Consider the following 26,778-nt stretch of genomic DNA (forward strand, 5'->3'; position numbering starts at 1 on the left):
CTAAAATATATGAATCAAAGTTCCAGTGCAGCGTAAGAAATGTATAAACATTTGATTTAATAAAAGGCAGCGGCCGACAGAAAAGTCTTCAGTGGACTGGAGCAGCAGCGTTGTTGGACCATAGTCCCCTGATGATGTAAATCTCTGCATTGCCTGCATAATTATGCTAAAGTATTTTAACGTTATCTGAGCCAGTGGACATATATAGATGTTAAACAGAAGAGGCCCCAGTATGGAGCCTTGGGGAACTCCACATGTCCGTTTGTCAATGTTTGGCAATTAAAGCAGTTTTGTTCTGTGCCAGAAAGTCCCAGCCAGCTCTTTAGCTGGTCTAGTAACATGTTTTAGTTAACCAAATCTTTAGGCAAAGATTAGGGCAATAAATCACGTTTTATTGTTACAGTTTTGCTAAATTACTAATAAAAGGATGAGCTGACTTGATCTTGATGAGCACTGACGACGATTTACCAGTCACACAATACTCCATGTGCCATAAGACGTAAGGCACCAGCAGTACAAATCTTAGTTGATGGACCTCTCAGCAGTAGTTCACTACTGTCTTCAACCCCCCCCCCCACACACACACACACACACACATACAAATTTACCTTGTAGTAAGACACACATTCAGTTTACATCAGCTATCAGTCTGCTGATTCACAGTAGAAATTGACTGGAATTTTTGAAACAACGGTTTCTTCATTTCAGAAGTAAGAGCAGCTTCTGACTCTGTCAGCTGTGGTTGGTTCAGCTGGAACTTTATCAGCTGACTGATGTCAGACTGAGTCTGTCTGATTTACATGTTAATATAAAAGCTGTTTGTAGATGAATCAGCTGTAAAGAGTCGGTGAGAACGGAGGTCGACAGCTTCCTGATTCCTCTTTCAAACACATCCTTTGGTTCTTTGTTCTCCGTCGGCTCTAAAAATAAAATGCAGCTCTGTTCACAGCAGCTCTTCAAATCTATAATTATCTCCACACTAAATATACACCTGAAGAGACAGACGTGTCAACTGATTATGACACAAATGGTTTTTATACGGAGGATTTTTATCCGTCTTTTAACTATACTCATGCACTTCCTCTCATCACTGGACGTTTAGCATTTTAGGTTGTACAACTATTTTGAAATGTGCCATTAGATTATTTTAACTGTTGATTAAAAACACAGCTGATTATTTAATATGCAAGTGATAAATTCATCTGCACCCAACAGACACCGGTCCCTGCAAAAACAACAAGGAAAAAAACACCAAAGCACATGTGGGTTAATGACATTTGAGAACTGGTGTCACATTTACAAAAAGGGACAGTTCAGGTTTGTTGCAGTGGGGCTGTGTGAGGTATTTATCCACAGTCAGTGTGTTACCTCAAATAATAAAATTGAAATTCAGGTAAAATATCAAAAAGATTTTTGAATGAAAACCAGACAGACAAGCAGGCAGACAGGTGGGCAGACAGGTGGGCAGACAGGTGGGCGGTCAGTGATGTGTTTGCGTGCTCCGGCGTGCCGTCACACTTGAAGCAGATCATGTGTTGGATGCTTTTGGCCCTCTTCATTTCCTCTGACTGTCTATAATCTTCTTCTGTGTCTGCATATTTTCTCTGTGCACATTACCATCAGACTAAAAACAGGAACTATGAAAACCTCGACCAACAGAACTTTGACTTCAGGAGAACACCCAAGGTATAAACTTGCATGGTCAAATGATGCACGCCGCCCAACCAATCTCTGAGCTCGCTCGGTAGTAGCCAAACACCAGTCCGCCCCGCCCCCCAGAATCCAATCCAGAGATAGACTCTTATCCTGGTGGCTCGTCTTTTCTCCACCATCTCTTTACGTTCTTTTGATTTTTCATAATTCCTGCACACTGGGGATGGGTTCACACTCGCAGGAGAGACGCCCTTCCTCTTCCTCCCTCTCCCCTTCTTCCTCCCCCTCCCCTTCCTCCTCCTCCTCCCCTCCTCCCCCCTGAGTTCTCCTCCATGTGAGGGGTTGCATGCAGCCAGGCTGAGGCTTGGTTCTGTCTGCAGATCTGAGGAACACCGACCCACCAGGATCCTCTCACTCCTCTGCAACATCAAACCTCCTTTTCTTTTTCTGTTGGGAAATGAACCACTTCCTCCTCCTCCCCCTCCTCCTCCTCCTCCTGCTGCTCCTATGCTCCCTGCCTCCCTCCTCCTCCTCCTCCTTCTCTCCACTCGAACTTTTTTTTTAATTTGCGGTTGCATCAGCGCTCTCTAACATGCACGTCCCTGATTGGTTGGTTGGTTGGAGTCTTGAAAGCGCCTCAGTTTGCATGTGCCACCACACCACGCACAACTTTTTGCCCCTCCTTCTTTGTCTTCAAGCTTCGACTTTGTTTCCTTTCAGTTCAGCAGATCTTCAACACTTTTTGTCTCCATCTTTTGGCCCCGCCCCCTCCCCCCGTGGTGGCGTGGGTGAGAGGGAGCATGGTCGAGGCTGGGGTCATGGGGGCAGGGTGTCGGGGTGGGAGGGGGAAGGGAGTCTGACGGTTCACAGCTAATAATGCCTGTCCTATGATGTTCTGTGGTGTTCTGTTCTGCTGTGTTTCTAAATGTCCCATGATGTGACCTGTCGCCCTGCACCAACACCTGTCGCCCTGCACTGTCGCCCTGCACCCTCACCTGTTGCCCTGCACCCTCACCTGTCACCCTGCGCCCTCACCTGTTGCCCTGCGCTGTCACCTGTTGCCCTGCGCCGTGGTCCTCCAGGCAGAGAAGGTGCTGCTGTTCAGTCCAGACACCAACCTGACGGCTCTGCTGCTGGAGGCCAAAGACCTGGAGGCCCGAGTCATCATCCTCTCTGCCAGGTCAGTAAGAGAAGAAGAAGAGTGGTGTGGGTGGGTGTTCAGTAACTGCTGCTCTGAGGTGTTTGTTTGGGTGTAGCTCGGCTGTATGAGCTGTGCTGTGGTGTAGCTGTGCAGCTGCAGGGCTGTGGATGTGTTGGATCAATATCAGTTCTGATACTGACCTGATTAATCAGACTGCGTATCAGTCAGATGAAGAATGACCTTCATCATCTCCTCACAGAGACTCAGAGATTAGACCTGTAGAGAGACGAGTGCTGGTGTTTATGAGCCTGTGACTCTGACCTCACTGTGAGTGGCTTTAGATAAAAGCATCGGCTGAATAAATGTCTTGTATTTATGGAAATGATATGGTGAAATTCTGTGTTGATACTGATCTGTTTTTCTGTTGTTGTTTAGTTTGTTTTTGTCGTTATTTACTTGCTCTTATGTGCCAGACACATACAACCACAGGGTGGGCTGGTGGGAGGAGTCATACAACCACAGGGTGGGCTGGTGGGCGGAGTCATACAACCACAGGGTGGGCTGGTGGGTGGAGTCATACAACCACAGGGTGGGCTGGTGGGAGGAGTCATACAACCACAGGGTGGGCTGGTGGGTGGAGTCATACAACCACAGGGTGGACTGGTGGGCGGAGTCATACAACCACAGGGTGGACTGGTGGGCGGAGTCATACAACCACAGGGTGGACTGGTGGGAGGAGTCATACAACCACAGGGTGGACTGGTGGGAGGAGTCATACAACCACAGGGTGGACTGGTGGGAGGAGTCATACATCCACAGGGTGGACTGGTGGGCAGAGTCATACAACCACAGGGTGGACTGGTGGGAGGAGTCATACAACCACAGGGTGGGCTGGTGGGCGGAGTCATACAACCACAGGGTGGACTGGTGGGAGGAGTCATACAACCACAGGGTGGACTGGTGGGCGGAGTCATACAACCACAGGGTGGACTGGTGGGAGGAGTCATACAACCACAGGGTGGACTGGTGGGAGGAGTCATACAACCACAGGGTGGACTGGTGGGCAGAGTCATACAACCACAGGGTGGACTGGTGGGCGGAGTCATACAACCACAGGGTGGGCTGGTGGGCGGAGTCATACAACCACAGGGTGGACTGGTGGGAGGAGTCATACAACCACAGGGCGGTGATTCTAGTCTCTTTTTTTTTAGTTACTCAAACCGATTAATTATCAAATTAGCTGTGTAGTGTTTGCTGTAGTGTTGTCATGTGGTTGCTATGGTTCCTGTGGTGGTTGTTAGGGTGTTGTTGGGTATCCTGAGATGTTCTCGGGGTGTACTTGATGTTAGTCGTATATGTGTGTGTGTGTGTGTGTGTGTGTGTGTGTGTGTGTGTGTGTGTGTGTGCTGTAAATGTCGTCAGCAGCAGCCTCACATTTCTGTGTGTGTGTTCTGTGTGTTCACAGCGAGGATGAAGCGGCGGCGGTGTATAAGGCGGCGCGGCAGCTCAACATGACCGGCTCTGGTTACGTGTGGCTGGTCGGGGAGAGAGAGATGACGGGCAAAGCGCTGAGTGAAGCTCCAGACGGTACATCAGCCTCCTCTTCCTCCCCTCTACTCTTCCTCACTCCTCTTCTTCCTCTCTCTGTCTCTGACTCTCTCTCAGCTCTGTTTCCATCCAACTGTCACCAACAAAGTTTCAGCAGACGTTTTGTGTGTGATGAAACAGGCGTCAGGAGGCAGTTAGCACTAATGAAGTTGTTACATCGGCCTCATCACACATCAGAAAATAAACCCGTCACCTGCTGAGAGGAGCAGATCACAGTCTGCAGGAGCTGCTGCTCAACTCTTTCTATTCTTTCTATATTTGTTCCAGACGCAGCTTTACACACTGAGCTCAGACATATCAGGACGGCATGTAGCTGCTCAGATAAACATCTGATTCACACAGTCGTCTGGTATCAAGCACAGCTACAACACATAAAACTGTACACACATGCTGTCTTTAAAATCACACAGTACTGATTTGTGTAAAATCTGATTTAATGCTCAAAATAAACACCAAAGAGTCAGAAATAATCAGCTGTGATCTCCTGATGACATCAGAGCACAAAAACTGACTGATGCAGTTTTAAAAACCTCAAAAAAATGTGACACATTCAGTCAGTCTCCAGTCACAGTGAAGTGGAGCTACAGTCCCAGCTGGACGAGGACATCTAACTGGCCTACTGTCCTTGTCCCAGTATACAAGCACGGGAGGGGAATCCATTTATTGAGCCAAGTATGTGCGACTCCTCTACGATAGGTGGAGATATGCCCCCTTTCAGCTTGTTAGTATTGGACCTTTTTCCTGTTGACCTATTACGTCACAGACCAAACAATGGACAAACAAGTTAGCTACGGTTAGCTAGCAGCTAACTGCTACCATGGTGGACAACTTTACAGCTCTGTACATTTGGTCCGTCCAAAAAGTCACGGCTCTGGATGTAGATTTCTCCATGTTGTTACCGGCTTCTTCTTCTCTTACACATTTAATGCTATTGGACTTCCGGGTCAAAGCCCGGGGCGGAAACTGTGGAGCATGCTCAGAGCGCCTCGGCCAGTTTGGGTCTGATTGACTGTATACATGCAGGAGTCACGTGATCTGGGTGTGTTAGTTCCACTGTGACACATTCACTGCAGGACCATTTCACTCACACTGACATGTTTACAGGGATTTATATAAATCAGTTTTCTCTGTCGTCATGGAAACAGACTGAGTGTGTTTGATTTGAATGTTGGCTCGACAGGACTGGGTGGTGTTTACGGTGTTGCCATGTGAACTGTTTGGTGCAGCGAGGGTGTCAGGGAGTGTGAGGTTTCATTTAACGCTGGAGTTACAGCAGTCAGTTACGATGATAATAAGCGACTGAAACAAAGGAATAAGCAGAGTTATTATTTTATTTAAATGTTGGATTCAGACTGTGTTCCATCACCGGGGTTCATTTTCAGTGTAATCGCTAAATTATATTAAAATTCATCTAAAAACGAATGAATGATCTGGATTCTCAGCAGTGATGTTGTATTTGTTGACGTTGAGCTAAGTCCCACCCCTCAAACACAGACTGGCCAATCACAGCGTAGCATCTATCAGCTCCAGCAGTATCACAGCTGAGCGCCACAGACTCACAGTCGCTTCACATTTCCTTCATTTTCAGGCTGGTTTTGTGGATTTGGATCTGAACAATGTGTCTGGAGCTCATCGTGAGGTTGGAGGGAGATATGTGTTTCAACCTCGTTCCAAAACCAAACTCCAGCCCTGTAAAGTGCAGGGTTAGCCTACTGAATGTGACACATGCTACTGTTGTTCTCCTCCATCATCAGGAGGGTTATTGGTCACTGCTAAAGCTCTGTTACAGTAAACACTTTAAAAGCATTATAATGTGGTTGCTATGGCTTCAGCAGCTGGTTGCTAGGGTAGCTCTGAAGGGTTCACATTACACGACTGTTTGACTGGTCAGATCAGAATCAGCACACCAGGACTGAGCGGACATTAAAACACCCCTCACCATGACCAGTATGTCATGTGACTCCCAGGTTGACCCACAACCAGAGCACCCTGCAGGTTGACCTGTGCATTGGTGGGTCCATCCGTCCATCCATCCATCCATCCCTCCATCCATCCATCCATCCATCCATCCATCCATCCATCCCTCCATCCATCCATTTTCACCCGCTTACCCGGAGCCAGGTCGTGGGGTCGGCAGATCAAGTTAAGCACCCCAGACATCCCTCTCTCCAGCAACATGTTTGCGGCTGGTTACTTATAAAATATCAAAGTCAAAAGGTGACTAAGCAGCATTCAGAGTTAGTTATTAATATCTATACAGTCTATAGGTCTGGTTTTCAAGACCTGCTCCTGAACCAGCACTGTGACGTGCAGTTCTACACCCACCCCGCCGCCCGCACACACAGTACGACCAAATACTTTTCCAACCCGACCTGGCGATACAAGATCCACACCCCGACCCAAAACCACAAATCCTATAATACTGTGCACCTTCAGGCAGCGTGTTTAATGTGATGATTTTGGACACGTCATACACATCAAACTAAGATATTAGATTTCAAAACAATTCAGGAAATTATTAACAACAGTAAAACATTCAATTAAATTATTATTATCAGTACTTTATTTTAATATTTTTACCATCTTACATCTGCGATCTGACCCGCATGTTCTTTGTTTGACCCAGAACCAAATAGCAGTTAGCAGCTAGCTCAAAGAAGAAGAACAGCAGCTGTTAGCAGTTAGCAGCTAACTCAAACAATGAGGTCCAGGAGCCCCTTACCCTCCGAGCAGAGGACGAGATCAGCCGCCGTATAACAGGGACGCTAAATGATTGTTATTGACATGTGATGTCATTGTTATTGTTTAGAGCTGCTGACACGTATGTTATATGTCACAGCAGATGCTGACACTGTTGTGTTACATGTCACGCTTTTTTTGATTCTGTGATGTCATGCTGTCTGACATCACACACTGGAGCCACATGATGCTGCTGTCGTTTGGTTCTGTGTAAAAAATGCAAAGGTTGCATAAAGAGAGGATGTCGTAGCCACTCTGTGTAAAAAGGGTCCTCAACCTGTGTCCTGCACTTTCATCGGCTGTTTCTCACTGACAGGTGAAATATTTAGCCTGATATATCTGTGGAGCGGCTGCGATACGTCAATGAGCCTCTCAGCCTGCGTCTTTGCACACATGTTGCTCAGGTGCCGATTCACAAGCACCGAACCAGTGCTGATTCTCCTCTGATCTGGAGCAGAGTATAAGGACTACAGTAGTGTAGTGTGAACTTGACCGGAGGTGTTTGTGGATCCAGGTAACGTTAAAGAGCGTCAGCTGTTGGTCAGGTGAGTCACAGACGAACACAGTGATTGGATGGAAACATGGCTGCCTTCTCTGCTTTCTCTGTCTCTGTCTGTAGTGCTGTAGGTCTCTGATGAAGGAAGCTAATCCTCATCACAGCGTCCTGGTGTGTTTCTCTCTCTGGTTTCTTCTAACTGCTGGTTGAACGTTTAAACATCCAAAAAAAGAAAAAAAAGAAAATGGCTGACATGTTTAAAGGTTCCTAACCGCTGTTTTCTTTTCTGGCTCATTGTAACTGTGTGGCTTTAAATGTGTCTAACATCTTTTTGTTTGTTTCATTTCTATAGTGTGTGTCGTCCGCCCGCCCGTCTGCCCGTTCTCACAGTACACTATAACAAGGGGGGCGGGGTTAAGCTCTATGCGGGGTCGATGGGGGAGGGGGGTTTAATAAACAGCTAGTGTTGCTACGGTTACCGTGACGTGTGTCTGAACAAACACTGGTAAGATGCCGCCGCTGCTTCCTGTTTCCTGCTTGATGCTTTGCCCTTTGCCATCGGCCAATAGAGGCCCCGCCCACTGCAACATGGAGCCCGCCCTGCCAGGGAGGGGGCGGGGTTTATTGAGTCAGCTGATTACTCAGTCAGCCAGATGATTATGTGATGTAACAGAGCTACGCTTTACGGCCAAAAGTATGTGGACACCCTCTGGTTGTGGTGCAGGGTGTATTTCCTGTTTGGCCTCAGCAGTTCTTCTCAGCTCCAGAGTCACAGACCAGGTCCTGTACTGGACAGTAAGATCCTCTGTGAACCTAAATTTCTCTCAGCTGACGCTCCCTGCGTCATCATCATGTCGGACACTGGCTCCGTCTCTCTGGCTGCTGGGTAATCGGCTCCCTGCTCTGTTGCCGTGGCTTTTTGTCTCAGAAAACATCCTCACCAGCCAGCTGCTGCACTCTTAAAAATGATGTGTTATTTTTCTACACATCCCTGTCTCTCTCCCAAACTCCAGATGTGTCAAAAAATTATCCATCATGTTCTTAAAAGTGTAGCAGGACTGCACTCTGAAAATGATCCTCAGCTGCTTTGTCTCTGCTGGAGAAGTTTGAGGTTTCTTTTTAGGGAAAGCGTCTCAGATTCAGTTCTTTTCATTGTGACATTTACCCACCAGGTTCCAGGATCCAGGGTCCAGGATCACATTTATATTTTATCTCTGATCCACAGAGACAACAACAAACAGTCAGGAGAAGTGCCCTGAAAATAGTCCTACAAACAGGAGGCTTTGTCTTCAGATTTCTAAAAGAGGATGACTCTCTAGATGACGAAGATCCTTCCTGTAGCGCCACCATCAGGACTGACTTTATATTTTTAGCTCCTTTGTAAATATCAATAAATGAGCAGTAGACTGAACGGGAAGATCCACTCTTGACTTTCATAAAGAAAAAAACATCTCAACTCAAAGTCCACTTACTGGATTTCCTGCAGAGCTTTCAGCCACATCCTGCCGAAGAATGATGAAGAACAGGAGATATGGCCGAAAGCTGCGGGAGGGATCTGGACGTTGGGTTAAGATGTTTTTGCCAGTCCAAGTTTATACACAAAATATTTGTAGGAAACAGGGGAGGCAGAGAAACCAAACATCACCTCAGTCTGATCATCAGCGCTTATTTTTACTCACGTACAAGAATTTAAGAGGCATGACAGAAACCGTCTACGTCAAACTGGAACGACCATCGTTAAACAGAAGAGGTGACCTACGACACCACTTATCACCCACCTACAATGCAGTCTTGAGATCCCTCCACAGACGACTTAACGTCCATTCACACCTGGTCCCACCTGACCCTAACGACACACATGGTGGTCATGTGACCTGTTCACACACACACACACACGCACACACATACACACACACACACACACACACACAGTTTAAAGCCTGCGATTCTGCACCAGAACTGAAGAAGCTTCTTGGATGAGAGGTGAAATGTCTTGAAGAAACTCAAGCAAGTCCAGTTGCCTACAACATAGCACCTAAGATAACCATGAGCTGGACGACTGAGAATCTTCACCGACGAGAGTTATAGCTTGAGTTATTATGATTTTCTATAAACAAGTCACAGCTTTGCAAAGTCCACTTGACTTAAAGATGTAAGTGAAACTTTTCCACGTTAAAATGACTAAAAAAGTCCAGACCCATGTTATGTATTTCGCTAAGTTGTGCACCTAGATTATCCCGAAAATTTCTAAGTCGAGCCTCAGACACACCGGCAGGCGCTCAGACTTTATCCTCTCATATAAAGCTAATGACTAACACTGGTACAGCTTTGGAAGATAAAATAAAACACAAAGAAGTTCACAGTTTTGTCTCCACTTGGTGTTTTAGTGCGGAATTTACATCTGTTCAGAATTTAGTCTCGGACCTGCCTGATGTGTTTGTGTGACGACATCATGATGACGTAACTGTAAGCTGTTCATTACCTTCATGATCAGCTGCTGTTCTTAAACAAACAACCAGGTGGTGACTCCGCTAGACTTCAGGTCAGAAAACCCTCCTGAACTTCTTTACAGACTCTTGGAGGTTTGATTGTGTACAGCTGATGGACAGAATAACGTGAACACCTGCAGCTGATAAAATACAACCAAACACATCAACGACTCTACAGATTGACCATCAGCCAACGACGACTGAACGACGACTGAACGACAACTGAAGTCTCCTCAGATTCAGTCTGTGCTGCAGGTTGTGTTGGATTGTATTAGCTGGTGCAAGTGTTCCTGTCACTGAGTCCACCCCTGTATATATATCTGTATGTATATCTGTATATGTATCTGTACAGTGTGGTAGGGTCACACTGAGACGATTCCCTAAAAAGAAACCGATGAAGCAGTACTGTGACATTATGGATTTTGATGTTGTTTCTCGTCACCAGACACTCGTCACATTATGAGGAAAAAGTTTCTGCATTTGGCGCCTCAGCTAACGGAACAACAGTCTGCTAACACCGTTAGCATTCCTCTATGGAAATAACAAGCTCTGCTTCATTAGTTATGATTAGATAAACAGGTGGACTCTAATCATCAGTGTGTAATTACAATAACCAGCTCAGCCCATTGGTTTCATTCAGTAAAGTTGGCTGATTGTTCCCAGGTGTTTCTGTGATTAAAGCAGTGAGACTTCAGTTTATTCTCGTCAGGAACGCGTCACTCATTTGTTTCAGTTAAGAGCTCAAACAGTTTCAGAGTAACCTCAGTGTGTGGGTGAGGGGAAAGATATTAGCTTGTTGTACCCACAGAGTGTATCAGAGAGGTGGACGTAAAGTGTCTTAAACCTGCCGTCAGCTGGCCAGCAGGGGGTGACTCCACTGGCTGCAAAAAGAAGTCTGATTATAAGTCAATGACAACATGACGAATATTGAGAAAATTATTACCACTTCTGGCTTCAAAAACCCCCCAAATGGTGACAGCCAAAATGGCGAACTCAAGGCGTCTAAATGAACCAATGGGTGATGTCATGGTGGCTGCATTTAGTTATGATTGTTACCTTTAGTTTCAGCAGGGGATGTTAGCTTCGTTGTCTTAATATACTCCCCTGAAACAAACTGAAAGGTTCAGTTTATATAAAACTCCTGTAGCCTATCAGGAGGAGGTCCGCCCAACGTTCCACAGCCATCATGTACTAAAGTCCGTTATCCCCAAATCAGACGACCATGGCTCAGAAGAGACGTTTTTCCGGTGGCACTTTCCCAAGCAGATGCACATGGCTTATTATTGAGCAGAATGACATCATCTGACCTTCATGTGACCCTTCCTGCTCTTCCTCTGATTGGCCAGTACTCTTTGCCTTCGTTAGCTGAGCTCGTTAGATCAAGGGTCATCTCTATGAAAGGATATCTGTAAATGTGTGCTGAGTTTATAGCTACAGGGATAAGATCACGATATTAGAAACATTCTGGTTTCTGTTTGTAGTCTGAGTTGTATTGACCGATAACGTTTGAGCAAGTAAAGAACCCATCAGCTACCGTCTGACGATGAATTAGCTTTAAATTATACTTTGTTAAAAAATGATCTGGAGATTAACCGAAATGACTAACAGAGGAAGTCTTAGATATCTGATTGCTACACCGGATCTCCTGAAATATTGGTCAGTGCCCCCAGAGGCTCATCGTTATCATACCGATAGATGATGACACGAGGAGTGAGGTTATTTAGGGTCAGTATGGGAATATCGGGGTAAGTCAGTCAAACACAGAGCAGGGTTGGTAATGGCTTCACCATGGGTCCAGTGACGTCATTCTGCATCATAGTCAGCCTTATTTGTGCTTCGGTTTGGATATTGAAAAAAAACAAATCATCTCTTTGGAGCTATGCACATTTGACTTTGAGATATCTGCTGTCGGACGAATGGACTTTCAGTCCAGACGACTGGGGCTTCAGAATTACGGTTCATCGCTGCTCTGTCGAGCTTCATAAACACCCTTCAGTTAGAAATGTTAGCTAGCTCTCTATTTTTTCTTTATATTATCTGCTCACGAAGTTTAAGGAGGGAAGCTAGCTGTGGCAGCCAACTTTACTTTGGGTATACTAACTAGCTACAGTGCTAACAACATTAGCTAGTATTTTCAGTAGGAGATTAACTACCTGTCTCCAGTAGTTTCTTTGAGGAATGCTAACAGTGTTAGCCAGCTGTTGTCAGTTAGCCGGAGGGCAGATGTAGACACTTTTCGTCGCAGTGTGACGAGTTTCAGCTGAAGGAAAACACCAGACACGGTTCGTAATGTCTCAGTGATGCTTTTCTGTCCTGAGACAAACGGCTGTGATTCTCAGAGTGAACTCCCAGCATGCAGTTTGGTACTGAACACTGACCTGACGCCTGAAGCCCTGAGTGAGTGTGTGTGAGTGTGTGTTACACTGAAGCACTCCTGTAGTTACATCTGTAAGATTGATTAAAGTGTGTGTGAGTTTCTAATTAACTGAATGAATGAGGGCAGTTTTCACTCTGCAGCCTGTTCAGCTTCCTGCTGTGTGTGTGTGTAACCTCTCTCCCCTGTGTGTGTGTGTGTGTGTGTGTGTGCATGCGTGGGCGTGCGTGTGTGTGTGTGTGTGTATGTGTGTTGCGTGTGGTGCAGGCCTGCTGGGCCTCCAGCTGATTAACGGTAAGAACGAGTCGGCTCACATCGCGGACGCCGTGGCGGTGGTGGCTCAGTCTCTGCAGGAGCTGTTTGAGAAGGAGAACATCACAGAGCCGCCACGGGGCTGCGTGGGAAACACCAACATCTGGAGGACCGGACCGCTTTTTAAACGGTCAGTGCTACCAGCGCCTGGGGTCAGAGGTCACTGTGGGCCAGTGCTGATGATGTAATCACATTTAACAGGTCTCTGTCTGTATTTCCCATCTGTGAATTGTTATGTTGTAAAAAAGGGTGAAAAATCTGTGGTAGTTCTACTATGACGTTACAGATCAGGAAAAATAAGACAGCAGTTTGAGCAGCAGTCGGAGCGTCTGTAATGTGACGTGGTTTTGAGTGAAATGAAAATGTGTGCAGAGTATAATCTCTATAATCTGTAGCGGGATTTGATTTGATTGCTTCAAAGTGTCTGCGGCTCACAGAGCTGTTTGTTCTGCTCTTTAAGGATTTTGTTTTGATGTATTTTTGGGGGCAGTTTTGTCTTTATTCACTGGAGACAGAGGAGTGTCTTCTGCCAACTGATCTACTGACAGTAAATGTTTATATTTAGACAGTACATTTATGTTCAGCACAAACTGGAGACAGACTCACAAAGCAGACTGACAGACTTAAAAGTTAAAGGTCTTAAATCAGGCTCAGGTTGGAACTCAGGTGATCAGTTACAGAAGCAAAGGGTCAAAAACACACAACACTGGAACTCACTCTGAAGTAAAGATGATCTGGCAACAAAGGAAGACAGAGACTTAAACAAACTAAAGGTGCTTTCACACCTGTCCTGTTTGGTTCGGTTCAGTCTAACTCCAGCTGGTTTGTCCCCTCAGTGCGGTTCATTTGTGCAGGTGTGAACACACCAAAACAACCGGACTGAGACCTTCTTGAAGAGGTGGTCTCAGTCCGGTTCCAAAGGAACTCTGGTGCGGTTGGTTTGTGGTGAGAAGGTGTTCCGACCTGGATGTGAAGCAACTGCAGTCACATGACACATTGTTTGGGTTAAACATGAGCATGTTACAGTCCTGGAGGATTATTAATGTGCACCTCCTCCTGTACTGCCTTAATATGCACATTCAGCACATCCAATGCATCAAAACATTGTTTTCTAGTTGGAGCCGCGCCTCGTTTTCAAACTGTATGCTTTGACTAAAATGAACAATGACAGCAATATAGTCCACGATGAGCAGCGCTAAAATCAACCTGCGTAGTTGTCCCTCCATTGTGACATTAGAAAGTGTCACATTTATCTTGCAAGTGTACTCTTCTTCAACGTTTGCTTTACTTCCTGGATTTTTCCCACATGGAAATTCTGACCAATCAAGAGCAGCTTTCTCACACAAGGCATTTGATCTGGTCCTCTTGTAAATGCTGCCGTGAGAACATGAACCAACTCTAGGCAATTATACAACTTTGGAACAACATGAGTCCCTGATTCAGACCAGAGGAGACCACTCTAGGGCTGACAGCAGCCTCAGACAAGAGAGACACTGAGACACAGGTGAAACACATCAGGGCGGGGCAAGTAATCACAAAGGAGGGAAACGTAGGACCTGCAGTCTGTCTTTCTGTATAAGATCTTTGTCTCAGTCATCGTCGTAATGGGATGAGGTTCAATCAGATTTATTCTTTTAAGTTTATATGAATCTTGTTTGTTTTTTGATCTGTGTAATTTTGTGTAAATTCATTCTGCTTTTTGGCTGAATTGTAAATTATCTTTTGAAATATGTCTTTGAAGAATGTGAAAGAAAAATTATTGAAAAAGAAAAGTGAGATAACTGATAATCAGTCATGTGACCCGAGCATGTTTAGCACACCTGTGACTGTGTCGAGTGAACCTGAAGAGGCCATGGGGCCAAACATGATGTTTGCTCTTAATAAAATCACAGTGATTCAGTTCAGTGTAGTTTATGTTGATGATTTTATCTGAGATGTTCCTGCAGCTGATCAGCACCTCTGTTTACTTACAAAATATTTGTTTACATATTTGATAGATATAAAGAGAACAACTGGGACTCATAATGAGAACATGGAAATATATTATTACTGTTATTTTATTATCAGTTCCTCTGAGAGCTGAAGAGTGTTGAGTTTCTGATGAAATATGAATGAAGCTAATCATTTGATGTAGATATGTAATGTGAGAGTGGAGGGTCCCTGCAGTTTCAGTCAGTGTTCGTGTTGGACATCATCAGTGGACGCCCTCAGGCTCTGATCTCACTGCACTGAAAAGACTCTCACTGCTGTCCACTGAGATCAGGACGGACTCGTCTCCTCCACCTTCAGCCACAGAAACAAACCGAGACGCTTCACTGATCTGATGTGGAGTCAGCTTCGAGATAGACGGACACAACTGGGATAATAAAGCTCGCTGTCACTGCTCCTCTCCTCTCTGTGTGACCTAAATACACCATCAGCATCACAGGCAGCCCACAGCAGCACTGTCATGTGACCTGTTGTTACTTTAAATCCTCGTCTCTACAGTCAAAATAAAACCATTACCACCCTGACGCTCCTGCTCTCTGATTGGCTCTCCAGAGTGCTGATGTCGTCCAAGTACCCTGACGGTCTGACAGGACGGATCGAGTTTAACGACGACGGCGACCGACGCTTCGCCACTTACAGCATCCTAAACTACCAACAGAAGCCAGGTCGCCTCGTCCAGGTTGGAGTCTTCAATGGATCACAGGTACAGTACACCTGATAACACACGGTGGTTATAGCTTGTTACACACCTAGTTAAACACCTAGTTACACCTGGTTACACACCTGGTTACACACCTAGTTACACCTGGTTACACACCTGGTTACACACTTAGTTATACACCTTGCTACAGGTGGTTTCACACCGGGTTTCACACCTGGTTACACACCTGGTTTCACACCTGGTTACACACCTGGTTACACACCTGGTTTCACACCTGGTTTCACACCTGGTTACACACTTAGTTACACACCTGGTTACACACCTGGTTTCACACCTGGTTACACACCTGGTTTCACACCTGGTTACACACTTAGTTATACACCTTGTTACAGGTGGTTTCACACCGGGTTTCACACCTCGTTACACACCTGGTTTCACACCTGGTTACACACCTGGTTACACACCTGGTTTCACACCTGGTTTCACACTTAGTTACACACCTGGTTTCACACCTGGTTATACACTTAGTTATACACCTTGTTACAGGTGGTTTCACACCTGGTTACACACCTAGTTACACACCTGGTTTCACACCTGGTTTCACACCTGGTTACACACTTAGTTACACACCTGGTTTCACACCTGGTTATACACTTAGTTATACACCTTGTTACAGGTGGTTTCACACCGGGTTTCACACCTCGTTACACACCTGGTTTCACACCTGGTTACACACCTGGTTACACACCTGGTTTCACACCTGGTTATACACTTAGTTATACACCTTGTTACAGGTGGTTTCACACCTGGTTACACACCTGGTTTCACACCTGGTTATACACTTAGTTATACACCTTGTTACAGGTGGTTTCACACCTGGTTACACACCTGGTTTCACACCTGGTTATACACTTAGTTATACACCTTGTTACAGGTGGTTACACACCTGGTTACACACCTGGTTTCACACCTGGTTATACACTTAGTTATACACCTTGTTACAGGTGGTTACACACCTGGTTACACACCTGGTTTCACACCTGGTTATACACTTAGTTATACACCTTGTTACAGGTGGTTTCACACCTGGTTACACACCTAGTTACACCTGGTTACACACCTGGTTTCACACCTGGTTACACACCTGGTTACACACTTAGTTATACACCTTGTTACAGGTGGTTTCACACCTGGTTACACACCTGGTTACACACCTGGTTTCACACCTGGTTACACATTTAGTTATACACCTTGTTACAGGTGGTTTCACACCAGTTTACACACCTGGTTACACACTTAGTTACACACCTGGTTACACACCTGGTTACACACCTGGTTTCACACCTGGTTACACACTTAGTTATACACCTTGTTACAGGTGGTTTCACACCGGGTTTCACACCTGGTTACACACCTGGTTTCACACCTGGTTACACACCTGGTTACACACCTGGTTTCACACCTGGTTACACACTTAGTTACACACCTGGTTACACACCTGGTCACACACTTAGTTATACACCTTGTTACAGGTGGTTTCACACCGGGTTTCACACCTGGTTACACACCTAGTTACACCTGGTTACACACCTGGTTACACACCTGGTTTCACACCTGGTTACACACCTGGTTACACACTTAGTTATACACCTTGTTACAGGTGGTTTCACACCTGGTTACACACCTGGTTACACACTTAGTTACACACCTGGTTACACACCTGGTTTCACACCTGGTTACACACTTAGTTATACACCTTGTTACAGGTGGTTTCACACCTGGTTACACACCTGGTTACACACTTAGTTACACACCTGGTTACACACCTGGTTACACACCTGGTTTCACACCTGGTTACACACTTAGTTATACACCTTGTTACAGGTGGTTTCACACCGGGTTTCACACCTGGTTACACACCTGGTTTCACACCTGGTTACACACCTGGTTACACACCTGGTTTCACACCTGGTTTCACACCTGGTTACACACTTAGTTACACACCTGGTTACACACCTGGTTACACACTTAGTTATACACCTTGTTACAGGTGGTTTCACACCGGGTTTCACACCTGGTTACACACCTAGTTACACCTGGTTACACACCTGGTTACACACCTGGTTACACACTTAGTTATACACCTTGTTACAGGTGGTTTCACACCTGGTTACACACCTGGTTACACACTTAGTTACACACCTGGTTACACACCTGGTTACACACTTAGTTATACACCTTGTTACAGGTGGTTTCACACCTGGTTACACACCTGGTTACACACTTAGTTACACACCTGGTTACACACCTGGTTTCACACCTGGTTACACACTTAGTTATACACCTTGTTACACGTGGTTTCACACCGGGTTTCACACCTGGTTACACACCTGGTCACACACTTGGTCCCAGTTGGTTGTGTACCTGGTTACACACCTCCTTAAATGTCTGGTTACCTATCTGATTACACACCTGGTATTTCCACCTCTGCTGATGTAAACTATTCTGATTTTAATTTAGTCTAAATTCCACAACAACAACAACAACTTCCACCACCTCATGAAGAGTCTCTCTGAAGCTGACATGGCTGATTTCAGGATTCTGTGATGACTCAACAACATTTTGGGTTTAACAGGGTTAACTTAGTTCATGTCAGCACTAAATATATTCAGCAGTGTGTGTGTGTGTGTGTGTGTGTGTGTGTGTGTGTGAGTGTGTGTTAATCTCCTGCCTCGTTTACTATTGATGTATAGATGCAGTATTGATGTTGTCATTTAGTCAGCTTGTCACAGTGAGACCTGGAACAACATGACAACCTGTGTGTGTGTGTGTGTGTGTGTGTGTGTGTGTGTGTGTGTGCGTTCAGGTTGTGATGAACCCTCAGAGGAAGATCATCTGGCCTGGAGGAGAGACAGAGAAACCAGTCGGATACCAGATGTCGACTAAACTGAAGGTACGACTGCCTCTGTCCCTGCCCCTGTCACTGTCACTGTCCCTGCCCCTGTCACTGTCCCTGTCCCTGTCACTGTCCCTGTCCCTGTCCCTGTCACTGTCCCTGTCACTGTCCCTGTCCCTGTCACTGTCCCTGTCCCTGTCCCTGTCACTGTCCCTGTCACTGTCACTGTCCCTGTCACTGTCCCTGTCACTGTCACTGTCCCTGTCACTGTCACTGTCTCTGTCACTGTCCCTGCCCCTGTCACTGTCCCTGTCACTGTTCCTGTCACTGTCCCTGTCACTGTCACTGTCTCTGTCACTGTCCCTGCCCCTGTCACTGTCTCTGTCACTGTCCCTGCCCCTGTCACTGTCCCTGTCACTGTCCCTGTCACTGTCCCTGTCAGTGTCCCTGTCACTGTCCCTGTCACTGTCCCTGTCCCTGTCACTGTCACTGTCTCTGTCACTGTCACTGTCTCTGTCACTGTCACTGTCCCTGTCCCTGTACCTGTCAGTGTCACTGTCACTGTCACTGTCACTGTCCCTGTCAGTGTCACTGTCACTGTCACTGTCCCTGTCAGTGTCACTGTCACTGTCTCTGTCCCTGTCACTGTTACTGTCCCTGTCACTGTCACTGTCCCTGTCACTGTCCCTGTCACTGTTACTGTCCCTGTCCCTGTCACTGTCACTGTCCCTGTCACTGTTACTGTCCCTGCCCCTGTCACTGTCACTGTCTCTGTCTCTGTCACTGTCAGTGTCCCTGTCACTGTCTCTGTCCCTGCCCCTGTCACTGTCTCTGTCCCTGCCCCTGTCACTGTCACTGTCCCTGTCACTGTCCCTGTCACTGTCCCTGTCCCTGTCACTGTCCCTGTCACTGTCTCTGTCCCTGTCACTGTCTCTGTCCCTGCCCCTGTCACTGTCACTGTCACTGTCCCTGTCACTGTCCCTGTCACTGTCTCTGTCCCTGCCCCTGTCACTGTCACTGTCCCTGTCACTGTCCCTGTCCCTGTCACTGTCCCTGTCACTGTCAGTGTCCCTGTCACTGTCCCTGCCCCTGTCACTGTCAGTGTCCCTGTCACTGTCCCTGTCCCTGTCCCTGTCCCTGTCACTGTCCCTGTCCCTGTCTCTGTCCCTGTCACTGTCCCTGTCACTGTCACTGTCCCTGTCACTGTCCCTGCCACTGTCCCTGCCCCTGTCACTGTCAGTGTCCCTGTCACTGTCACTGTCCCTGTCACTGTCCCTGTCCCTGTCTCTGTCACTGTCACTGTCCCTGTCCCTGTCACTGTCACTGTCCCTGTCCCTGTCAGTGTCACTGTCACTGTCACTGTCCCTGTCACTGTCCCTGTCACTGTCAGTGTCACTGTCAGTGTCCCTGTCCCTGTCACTGTCACTGTCCCTGCCACTGTCAGTGTCCCTGTCACTGTCACTGTCCCTGTCACTGTCACTGTCCCTGTCCCTGTCACTGTCACTGTCACTGTCCCTGCCACTGTCAGTGTCCCTGTCACTGTCCCTGTCCCTGTCACTGTCACTGTCACTGTCCCTGTCACTGTCACTGTCCCTGCCACTGTCAGTGTCCCTGTCACTGTCACTGTCCCTGTCACTGTCCCTGCCACTGTCAGTGTCCCTGTCACTGTCACTGTCCCTGTCACTGTCAGTGTCACTGTCAGTGTCCCTGTCACTGTCACTGTCACTGTCCCTGTCACTGTCAGTGTCACTGTCAGTGTCCCTGTCCCTGTCACTGTCAGTGTCACTGTCAGTGTCCCTGTCACTGTCACTGTCCCTGTCACTGTCAGTGTCCCTGTCACTGTCACTGTCCCTGTCACTGTCAGTGTCACTACTGCAACAAGTACAGTTACTGTCAGTACAATATAACTGTCTTCAGCTGGGGGAGTGTTTAGACAGACAGATGCTGTATTCATGTCCAGGGGGAAGTTCTTGTATCCAGCAGTTTACGGTGGTCATGAGAAGAGTCCATATGAACGCGTCCTCTTGATGTATTCAACCTCGTTAGTGGAAATTTTCCTAAAGCTCAGACTTTACGAGTTGTAACATGTTGGCTAATGTTTACAGAAATGGTGGAGGCCATGAAAGTTAATTTTTTGATGGATGGTAGGTAAATATATTGTACTTTTAGTCACACAGCAGCAGCCTCATCTTTGTCCTCTGTCACTGTGTCTTTACATTTCCTGTGTTACGTGACCCTATTGCTAGCTATTAGATAGTCAGCTGCGATGGCTGTTAGACATCAACAGTAGTGTCAGTCCTGCCATTTTCCCTCAGCGGTTCTCTCATGACTCAACCACTTTAACACCAAGCAGATTGTGTACATATAAAACTACTGTTAGTGCTGTCGCTGTAAAGACGCATTCAGTCAGTTTTAGCAGCAGCACATGCAACCAACACACCCAGGGTACCTCGGACGTCATGTGGACATGGAAAGTACATGACCAAACGTGGACATGTGACGAGGTCACAGTGAGGATGAGTTGTGACATCAGTGTTGCTGAAGTACTGAAGCTCTACTCCACTACATTTATCTGACAGCTTTAGTTACTTTACTAAACAGAACATATGAACAGGGGCGGCTGGCCAATAGAGGGCGATAGGGCGCCGCCCACCCTTGAGCCACAAAAGAAAAGAAAGATGATAATAAATGTATGATTATCATCATCATCATTATTGTCATATATACACACAATATATTAATTATTCTGATCATTTTCACTTGAAACAGCTCATCCAGCCCCTGAATATCCAATCAGAGGCAGTGTGAAGTCATGTTCCGGCCCTCTGGGGCGATATCAGCCTGGCAGGAAATCGCCCCGACTCACTCTCATAGACTTTCATGTAAAATGCTTTGTTTTTCTAAATGCAGGCACTCCAATGCAATCTCTATGGGTTCCGGGAGGGCTTGCCCCAACGTGTTTTCGTCATACATAAACCACCAAGTATCATTCACGTGCTCCTCGGATGGTCCGATTTCCCATGTTGGGAAGTCGTTCTTACTTCATTGTGTGTTCATGAGTGTTTAAGTCCTAATGTGGAGACATCATGGACATTACAAAGCACATGTGTTGTATTTTATCACTCAAAATGTTCAAAAAGCTTGTCGTCAACCGTTTCCACTGAAATATTGCTTTATGGTCGGAAACTCATTTTTCCGATTATTCCGACATCACATGAGGCAGCGCCACTGCGCAGCAGTCACATTAAAGATCAACATGACTAACGTTTCCAGCTGATCCAAGAGGCTTTTTTACCATATAGGTTAAAAAGTAATGACACATAGTGCGTCCAAATTCACACCCGTTCTTCTCTATGGATATTCTCCACGACCATTAGCGAGAAGCCACGCATATCACGTGAAACAGCGGAACCGGAGCGCAAGACCGGAGCTTTCCAGTGACCACACACATCATTGTGCTGTCATCCCATCACACTATAAATACAGATTAATTGTCTACAAAATAAACACCTGACGAATTTCTTTACAATCCATTATACAGATCTTGTTATCAGTCACTTCATATAGTGAGGAATATCGTATCTTACCACGTCTTAGGCTTGCGTGTGTTTCTCCCTGTCTATCCACATTTGTAGTCCGGCTTTCAAGATGCAAATATCTCCATATTGTCCAGTTGACACTCCATCAAACTTTGTATGACAAGACCAGCCACTTCACCTTTGCGCACCCAGACAACTGCAGCCTAATTATGCATGTTGACAGGGCCGTAGTCACCATATACATTGAGGGGGACATGTCCCCCCCCCCCAGTATCCAAAATGTCCCCCCAATATATAACTGAAACTGAAAAACAACAACAAAAAATGTTCAGGTCAGGTCAAAGAGCAGTGATACTATGTGATGTGCATTGTATTAAGTTGTAGGGTATGCCTGCATTTAATCAGAACACAAAATTAATTTCCACTTAGCTATAATAAAATGTTTTTTGATTAAGACTGACAGTGACTCAGTGAATACCTTACTCAGTTTTATTTGATTAATGGTAAAACAGGTCTCTGTTTACATTCAAAGGTATTTGTGTGGGCAAACTGATGAAAATTAGTCTGTTGATGACCACAGTGGATTGTTCAGTCATTGCAGAGCCAAATTAATTCAAATTTACCCATTGAACGGGTCACCTCAGCCATCATCACAACAATTGTCCCCGCTGAGAAATTTGGCAGGACTGCCACTGCATATGAAGAGTTTATATATCTGGAGTTTTGTTATAAAAGAAGCTCCAGTTTATACATGTGCAGCTGGAGGGATGTCACTTTCAGTTACTTTAGCTTTCAATAGTCTGACACCCTTTAAACAAAAACAAAATGAGGTGAAACACAGTCGGACGCTGCGCTGACTCAGTGAGCTTTAGACCTGCTCCTCAAAGTGCTGTCCGTTTAGAGGAGGTGAAACTAGTGTTGTTAACTTGGCAACTTTCTCACTAGATTTAGAGACTTCAGACCCTCGCAGTGACTTTATTTCTAAAAAGCAACTAGTGATGAATTTAGTGACTTATTCGCAGCATCAGGGTCACAGTCCACAGCTCCTCTGATGAGTCTCTGCTCCTCTCTCCTTTGTGTAGCAGCACTGTGCAGACACCAGCTGGGTGTGGGGCAGGAGCAGGACGAGCAGCAGGGAGGACGCCGCTGAGCGTTCTCACTTCCTGAGCCTTCATTGTGTGTTATCGATCTTACACTCCCAGTTTGGACAGGCAGACAAGAGAGCGGCACAGTTAGGCCTGTTCTGAATGTCACACAGTAACACAAACTAACCACCTGATCGAGGAGCAGAGGAGCAGAGTCTGTGTTCTGTGGAGTTAAATGACTGTTTCTGTCAGAGGAGTCTGGTGACTGAGGACATCATAGCGTAACAGTGTCAGCTTCCTGTTGCAGAGAGCTGTCTGACAGCCAGATGAAGCCATGAAAATATTCTAAATATAACATTCACTTAATCTGGTGTTGATTTTTTTCGGTGGTCCTATTTTTATGTGTCTAAAATACATTTTGCTGCTGCCCTCGTCCACAGGCACCAGACTCCTCCGACAGAAACACTGATTCTACCTCACAGCTCTCGTGTCGTTCAAACGTGTCGCTGAGGATTTTCTGTTTTATTCACCAAAGTCGTAAACTTCTTTTATTTCTGTTAGGAGTGTAATTAAAATATTTCACCCCCCCTTCTCTCCTTGCGATGTCATCAATGTGCAAATAAGCAGATGACATCATCTGCCAACCTTTAGCGACTTTTGGAGCTAATGCTAGTTAGCTTTAATTGGAAAACAGTAGGCAACACTGGGTCAGATTTTAACGTCAGTCTTTTATTTTAGTTTCTGTTGGCTTTGCTGACAGACAGACAGCTTGCTGCTGCTTGATGGTTAACGTTAGCCTTGGCCACTCTGTGCTGCGCACTGACCAGACCGGAGCTAGCCAGGGGCTAGCGGCTCAGCTTTTACTGCTGGTAACGCCGTCCCAACCCAGGGTGGTTGGACAGTGTTGCTGTAGAAACACTGTGCCCACCCTCTGGGCTCTCTTTAGATTTCTCTGGTGAGTAAAACGCTTAATTTGAACCTCTTTAGCTCTGTTAGCACTGTTAGCTCCACCAGCTGTGCTCTTGCTGCTAACAGTGCTAACAGAGCTACCAATGAGTTAACAATGCTGAAGGGGTTCTGTGGCTCAAATTAAGCTGCTTACTTACCAGAGCGACCTGTGGGGAGACTGGAGCATTAAAAAACAAACGCAGAAATGCCCTGATTTTGGTGGAAAAATGGTGTTAGAGTGTTTTCACACTGTGGTACTTTTACTAAGGTGTGTGTGTGTGTGTGTGTGTGTGTGTGTGTGTGTTCAGATTGTGACGATCCATCAGGAGCCGTTTGTTTACGTGAAGCCAACAAAGACTGACGGGACGTGTAAAGAAGAGTACACCGTCAATGGAGTCTTAATCAAGAAGGTGATCTGTACTGGACCCAATGGGACCATACCAGGTACACACACACACACACACACATATTTAACAACACCAACACAGGTTCTTGTACTTCTGTCTTTGTGAGGACTGAACCATCTCAACTTAATCTCTTACACTAACCCTGACTGTATCCTGAACACTTAAACCAAGTCTAACCCTGTGAAGAGGTGAGGACCAGCCTCAATGTCCTCACTTTGGTGCTCAGATACAGTGTTTGGTCCTCACTATGTACCATATACACACACACACACACACACTTGTGCATACTGACATTAAACTTTGTTGTTAGTATTTCTCTGTAATTTCACGTATTGATTTCAAAATGAATTCAAATCAGAGTTAAAGTCATTGATCAGGATGGACTGAGACAAACCAGCCGTCATCAGATCAGATTCAGCTGCTGCTGAGCTCCATGCATCCATGACATCATGAGGACCTGAGTTCCAGAATGGTCCTCACAGAGACAGAAAAGCACACTGACACGTGCACACCGCCTCTCTACTCCGTGTGTGTGTGTGTGTGTGTGTGTGTGTGTGTGTGTGTGTTTGTGTGTGTGCAGGTCAGCCCATCGTCCCTCAGTGTTGCTACGGTTTCTGCATCGACCTGCTCATCAAGCTGGCGATGAGCATGAACTTCACCTACGAGGTTCACCTGGTGGCTGATGGGAAATTTGGCACGCAGGAGCGAGTAAGTATTTGTGTGTGTGTGTGTGTGTGTGTGTGTGTGTGTGTGTGTGTGTGATTCAGACAGATCCTTAACTCAGCAGTAAACCTGTAGTCTGTGCAAAGATCCAGTGTAGTGATGTCGTCCCGTTTAGAGAATGATGTCACTTCCTCTGTGTGTGATGTCATCTGAGGTTCTCTGTAGTTTGTTGTGTGAGACGCTCCAGCTGTGTGTGTGTGTGTGTCAGTGCGTGTGTGTGTCCCTCTGGTTAGTTCATGGCCGTCACTCTGCACTGAGCTCAAATGGCGGTTAGCGCTGACATCAGCACGGTGTGGTCACAGTAGCGTAGCGCCCGCCCTGTGGTTAACACCGTCAGCTCTGTCAGCACTGTTGTTAGCACTGTTTGAGGAGTTAGCATCGTTAGCTGGAGCTCTGTGACCTCCTCTTCTTCTGTGGTGCTTTAACAGCAGCTGTTTATAACGTATTAATATTCAGGAGTCACAGCTGGAAGAAAGATGGCGAGCGATGATGTCACTGTGACTCTGACCTGTTTACTGATTCATCACAGAGGCTTGTTACCATGGAGACCACCACTCCGTCCCTCACTCTGACCTTGTTGAAGCTGAGAGACATTCAGTCATTACTCTGCTGCTGCTCGCTTAGCTGCTGCCTCCTCCTTTATCTCCTCCTCCTCCTCCTGCTACACCTCCTCTCCTCCATCTCTCCTGTCTGTTTCTTCTGCTCGATTAGCTGCTACCTCCTTCATCACCTCCTCTCCTTCATCTTTATTCTTTCACATCTCTCCTCCCAATCCTGTCTCTTCCCCTCCTCTTCCTCTTCCTCCATCTTTACTCTTACACACCCTTTCTCCACCTCTGCTTTCTCTCTCTGCTGCTGCTCTCACCTCCTCCTCCTCCTCCTCCTCCCCCCAGATGTATTTATAACTCATTAATCTGACAGATGTGTAGATGAAATCAAACCACAGACAGATGAAGTTATTGATCGTTGATCATAACAGGTCCAGTGAAGCAGTCGTCTGATCTCAGGCTCTTCCTCCTCTTTCTCTTCCTCTTGCTCCTCCTCCTCCTCCTGCTGACTGTAGTATTTCTGAGTGAATCTTCATCAGTTGAATCTTGTTCTGTGAATAAACCTGCTGCATCACACGTGTCACCTGAGGATCACACACACACACACACACACACACACACACAGGGTTATAGGATCATTAGGATTTTAGGTTGACGTATCTGACCTGTGCTCCTCCTGCGTCTCCTGCAGGTCAACAACAGTAACAAGAAGGAGTGGAACGGGATGATGGGGGAGCTGCTGGGAGGTCTGGCCGACATGATCGTCGCTCCCCTCACCATCAACAACGAGCGCGCTCAGTACATCGAGTTCTCCAAACCCTTCAAATACCAGGGACTCACCATCCTCGTCAAGAAGGTGAGCTGACTCTCACACTCTGCTCCTCCGTCCTCCTCTCTCCTCAGGTCACCTGCTCTGATCTCAGTCTGTGCTTAACTCCTTGTTTTTATTCCACCTGGTTGTGTTTCCTCTCACACAAAGTGAATCCAAGTGAACCTGAACGCATCACTACAAATCAGGAGTGATTTCTGTTCTGAATCATTTTAACTTTCCAAATCTAAAGCAGGATTGTCGCAGTATTCATGTGTGTCTCCACCTGCCCGCCTGCATCCATCCAAAAGTTTAAACAACCCGTCACAGAGGACAGGATGTAGCGTGGCATACGCCTGCGG

At 46.4% G+C, this 26,778-nt stretch overlaps 1 protein-coding gene across 2 annotated transcripts in view; it reads left to right on the forward strand.

Annotated features, from left to right (window-relative positions):
* grin1b (glutamate receptor, ionotropic, N-methyl D-aspartate 1b) overlaps positions 1–26,778 on the forward strand; it is a 90,242-nt gene that overhangs the window by 25,785 nt on the left and 37,679 nt on the right. The window contains exons 5-13 of one of the 2 annotated variants that reach the window (XM_078171135.1): positions 1,624–1,686; positions 2,736–2,833; positions 4,260–4,381; positions 12,768–12,942; positions 15,354–15,504; positions 18,329–18,415; positions 24,239–24,374; positions 24,918–25,045; positions 26,300–26,464. In XM_078171135.1, coding sequence (XP_078027261.1) covers positions 1,624–1,686; positions 2,736–2,833; positions 4,260–4,381; positions 12,768–12,942; positions 15,354–15,504; positions 18,329–18,415; positions 24,239–24,374; positions 24,918–25,045; positions 26,300–26,464 — 1,125 coding nt within the window. The remainder of the gene's footprint in view (positions 1–1,623; positions 1,687–2,735; positions 2,834–4,259; positions 4,382–12,767; positions 12,943–15,353; positions 15,505–18,328; positions 18,416–24,238; positions 24,375–24,917; positions 25,046–26,299; positions 26,465–26,778) is intronic. The other variant, XM_078171136.1, reaches the window with a different exon arrangement.

This window comes from Epinephelus lanceolatus, chromosome 9, assembly GCF_041903045.1.
Source record: "Epinephelus lanceolatus isolate andai-2023 chromosome 9, ASM4190304v1, whole genome shotgun sequence".
Taxonomy (NCBI): domain Eukaryota; kingdom Metazoa; phylum Chordata; class Actinopteri; order Perciformes; family Serranidae; genus Epinephelus; species Epinephelus lanceolatus.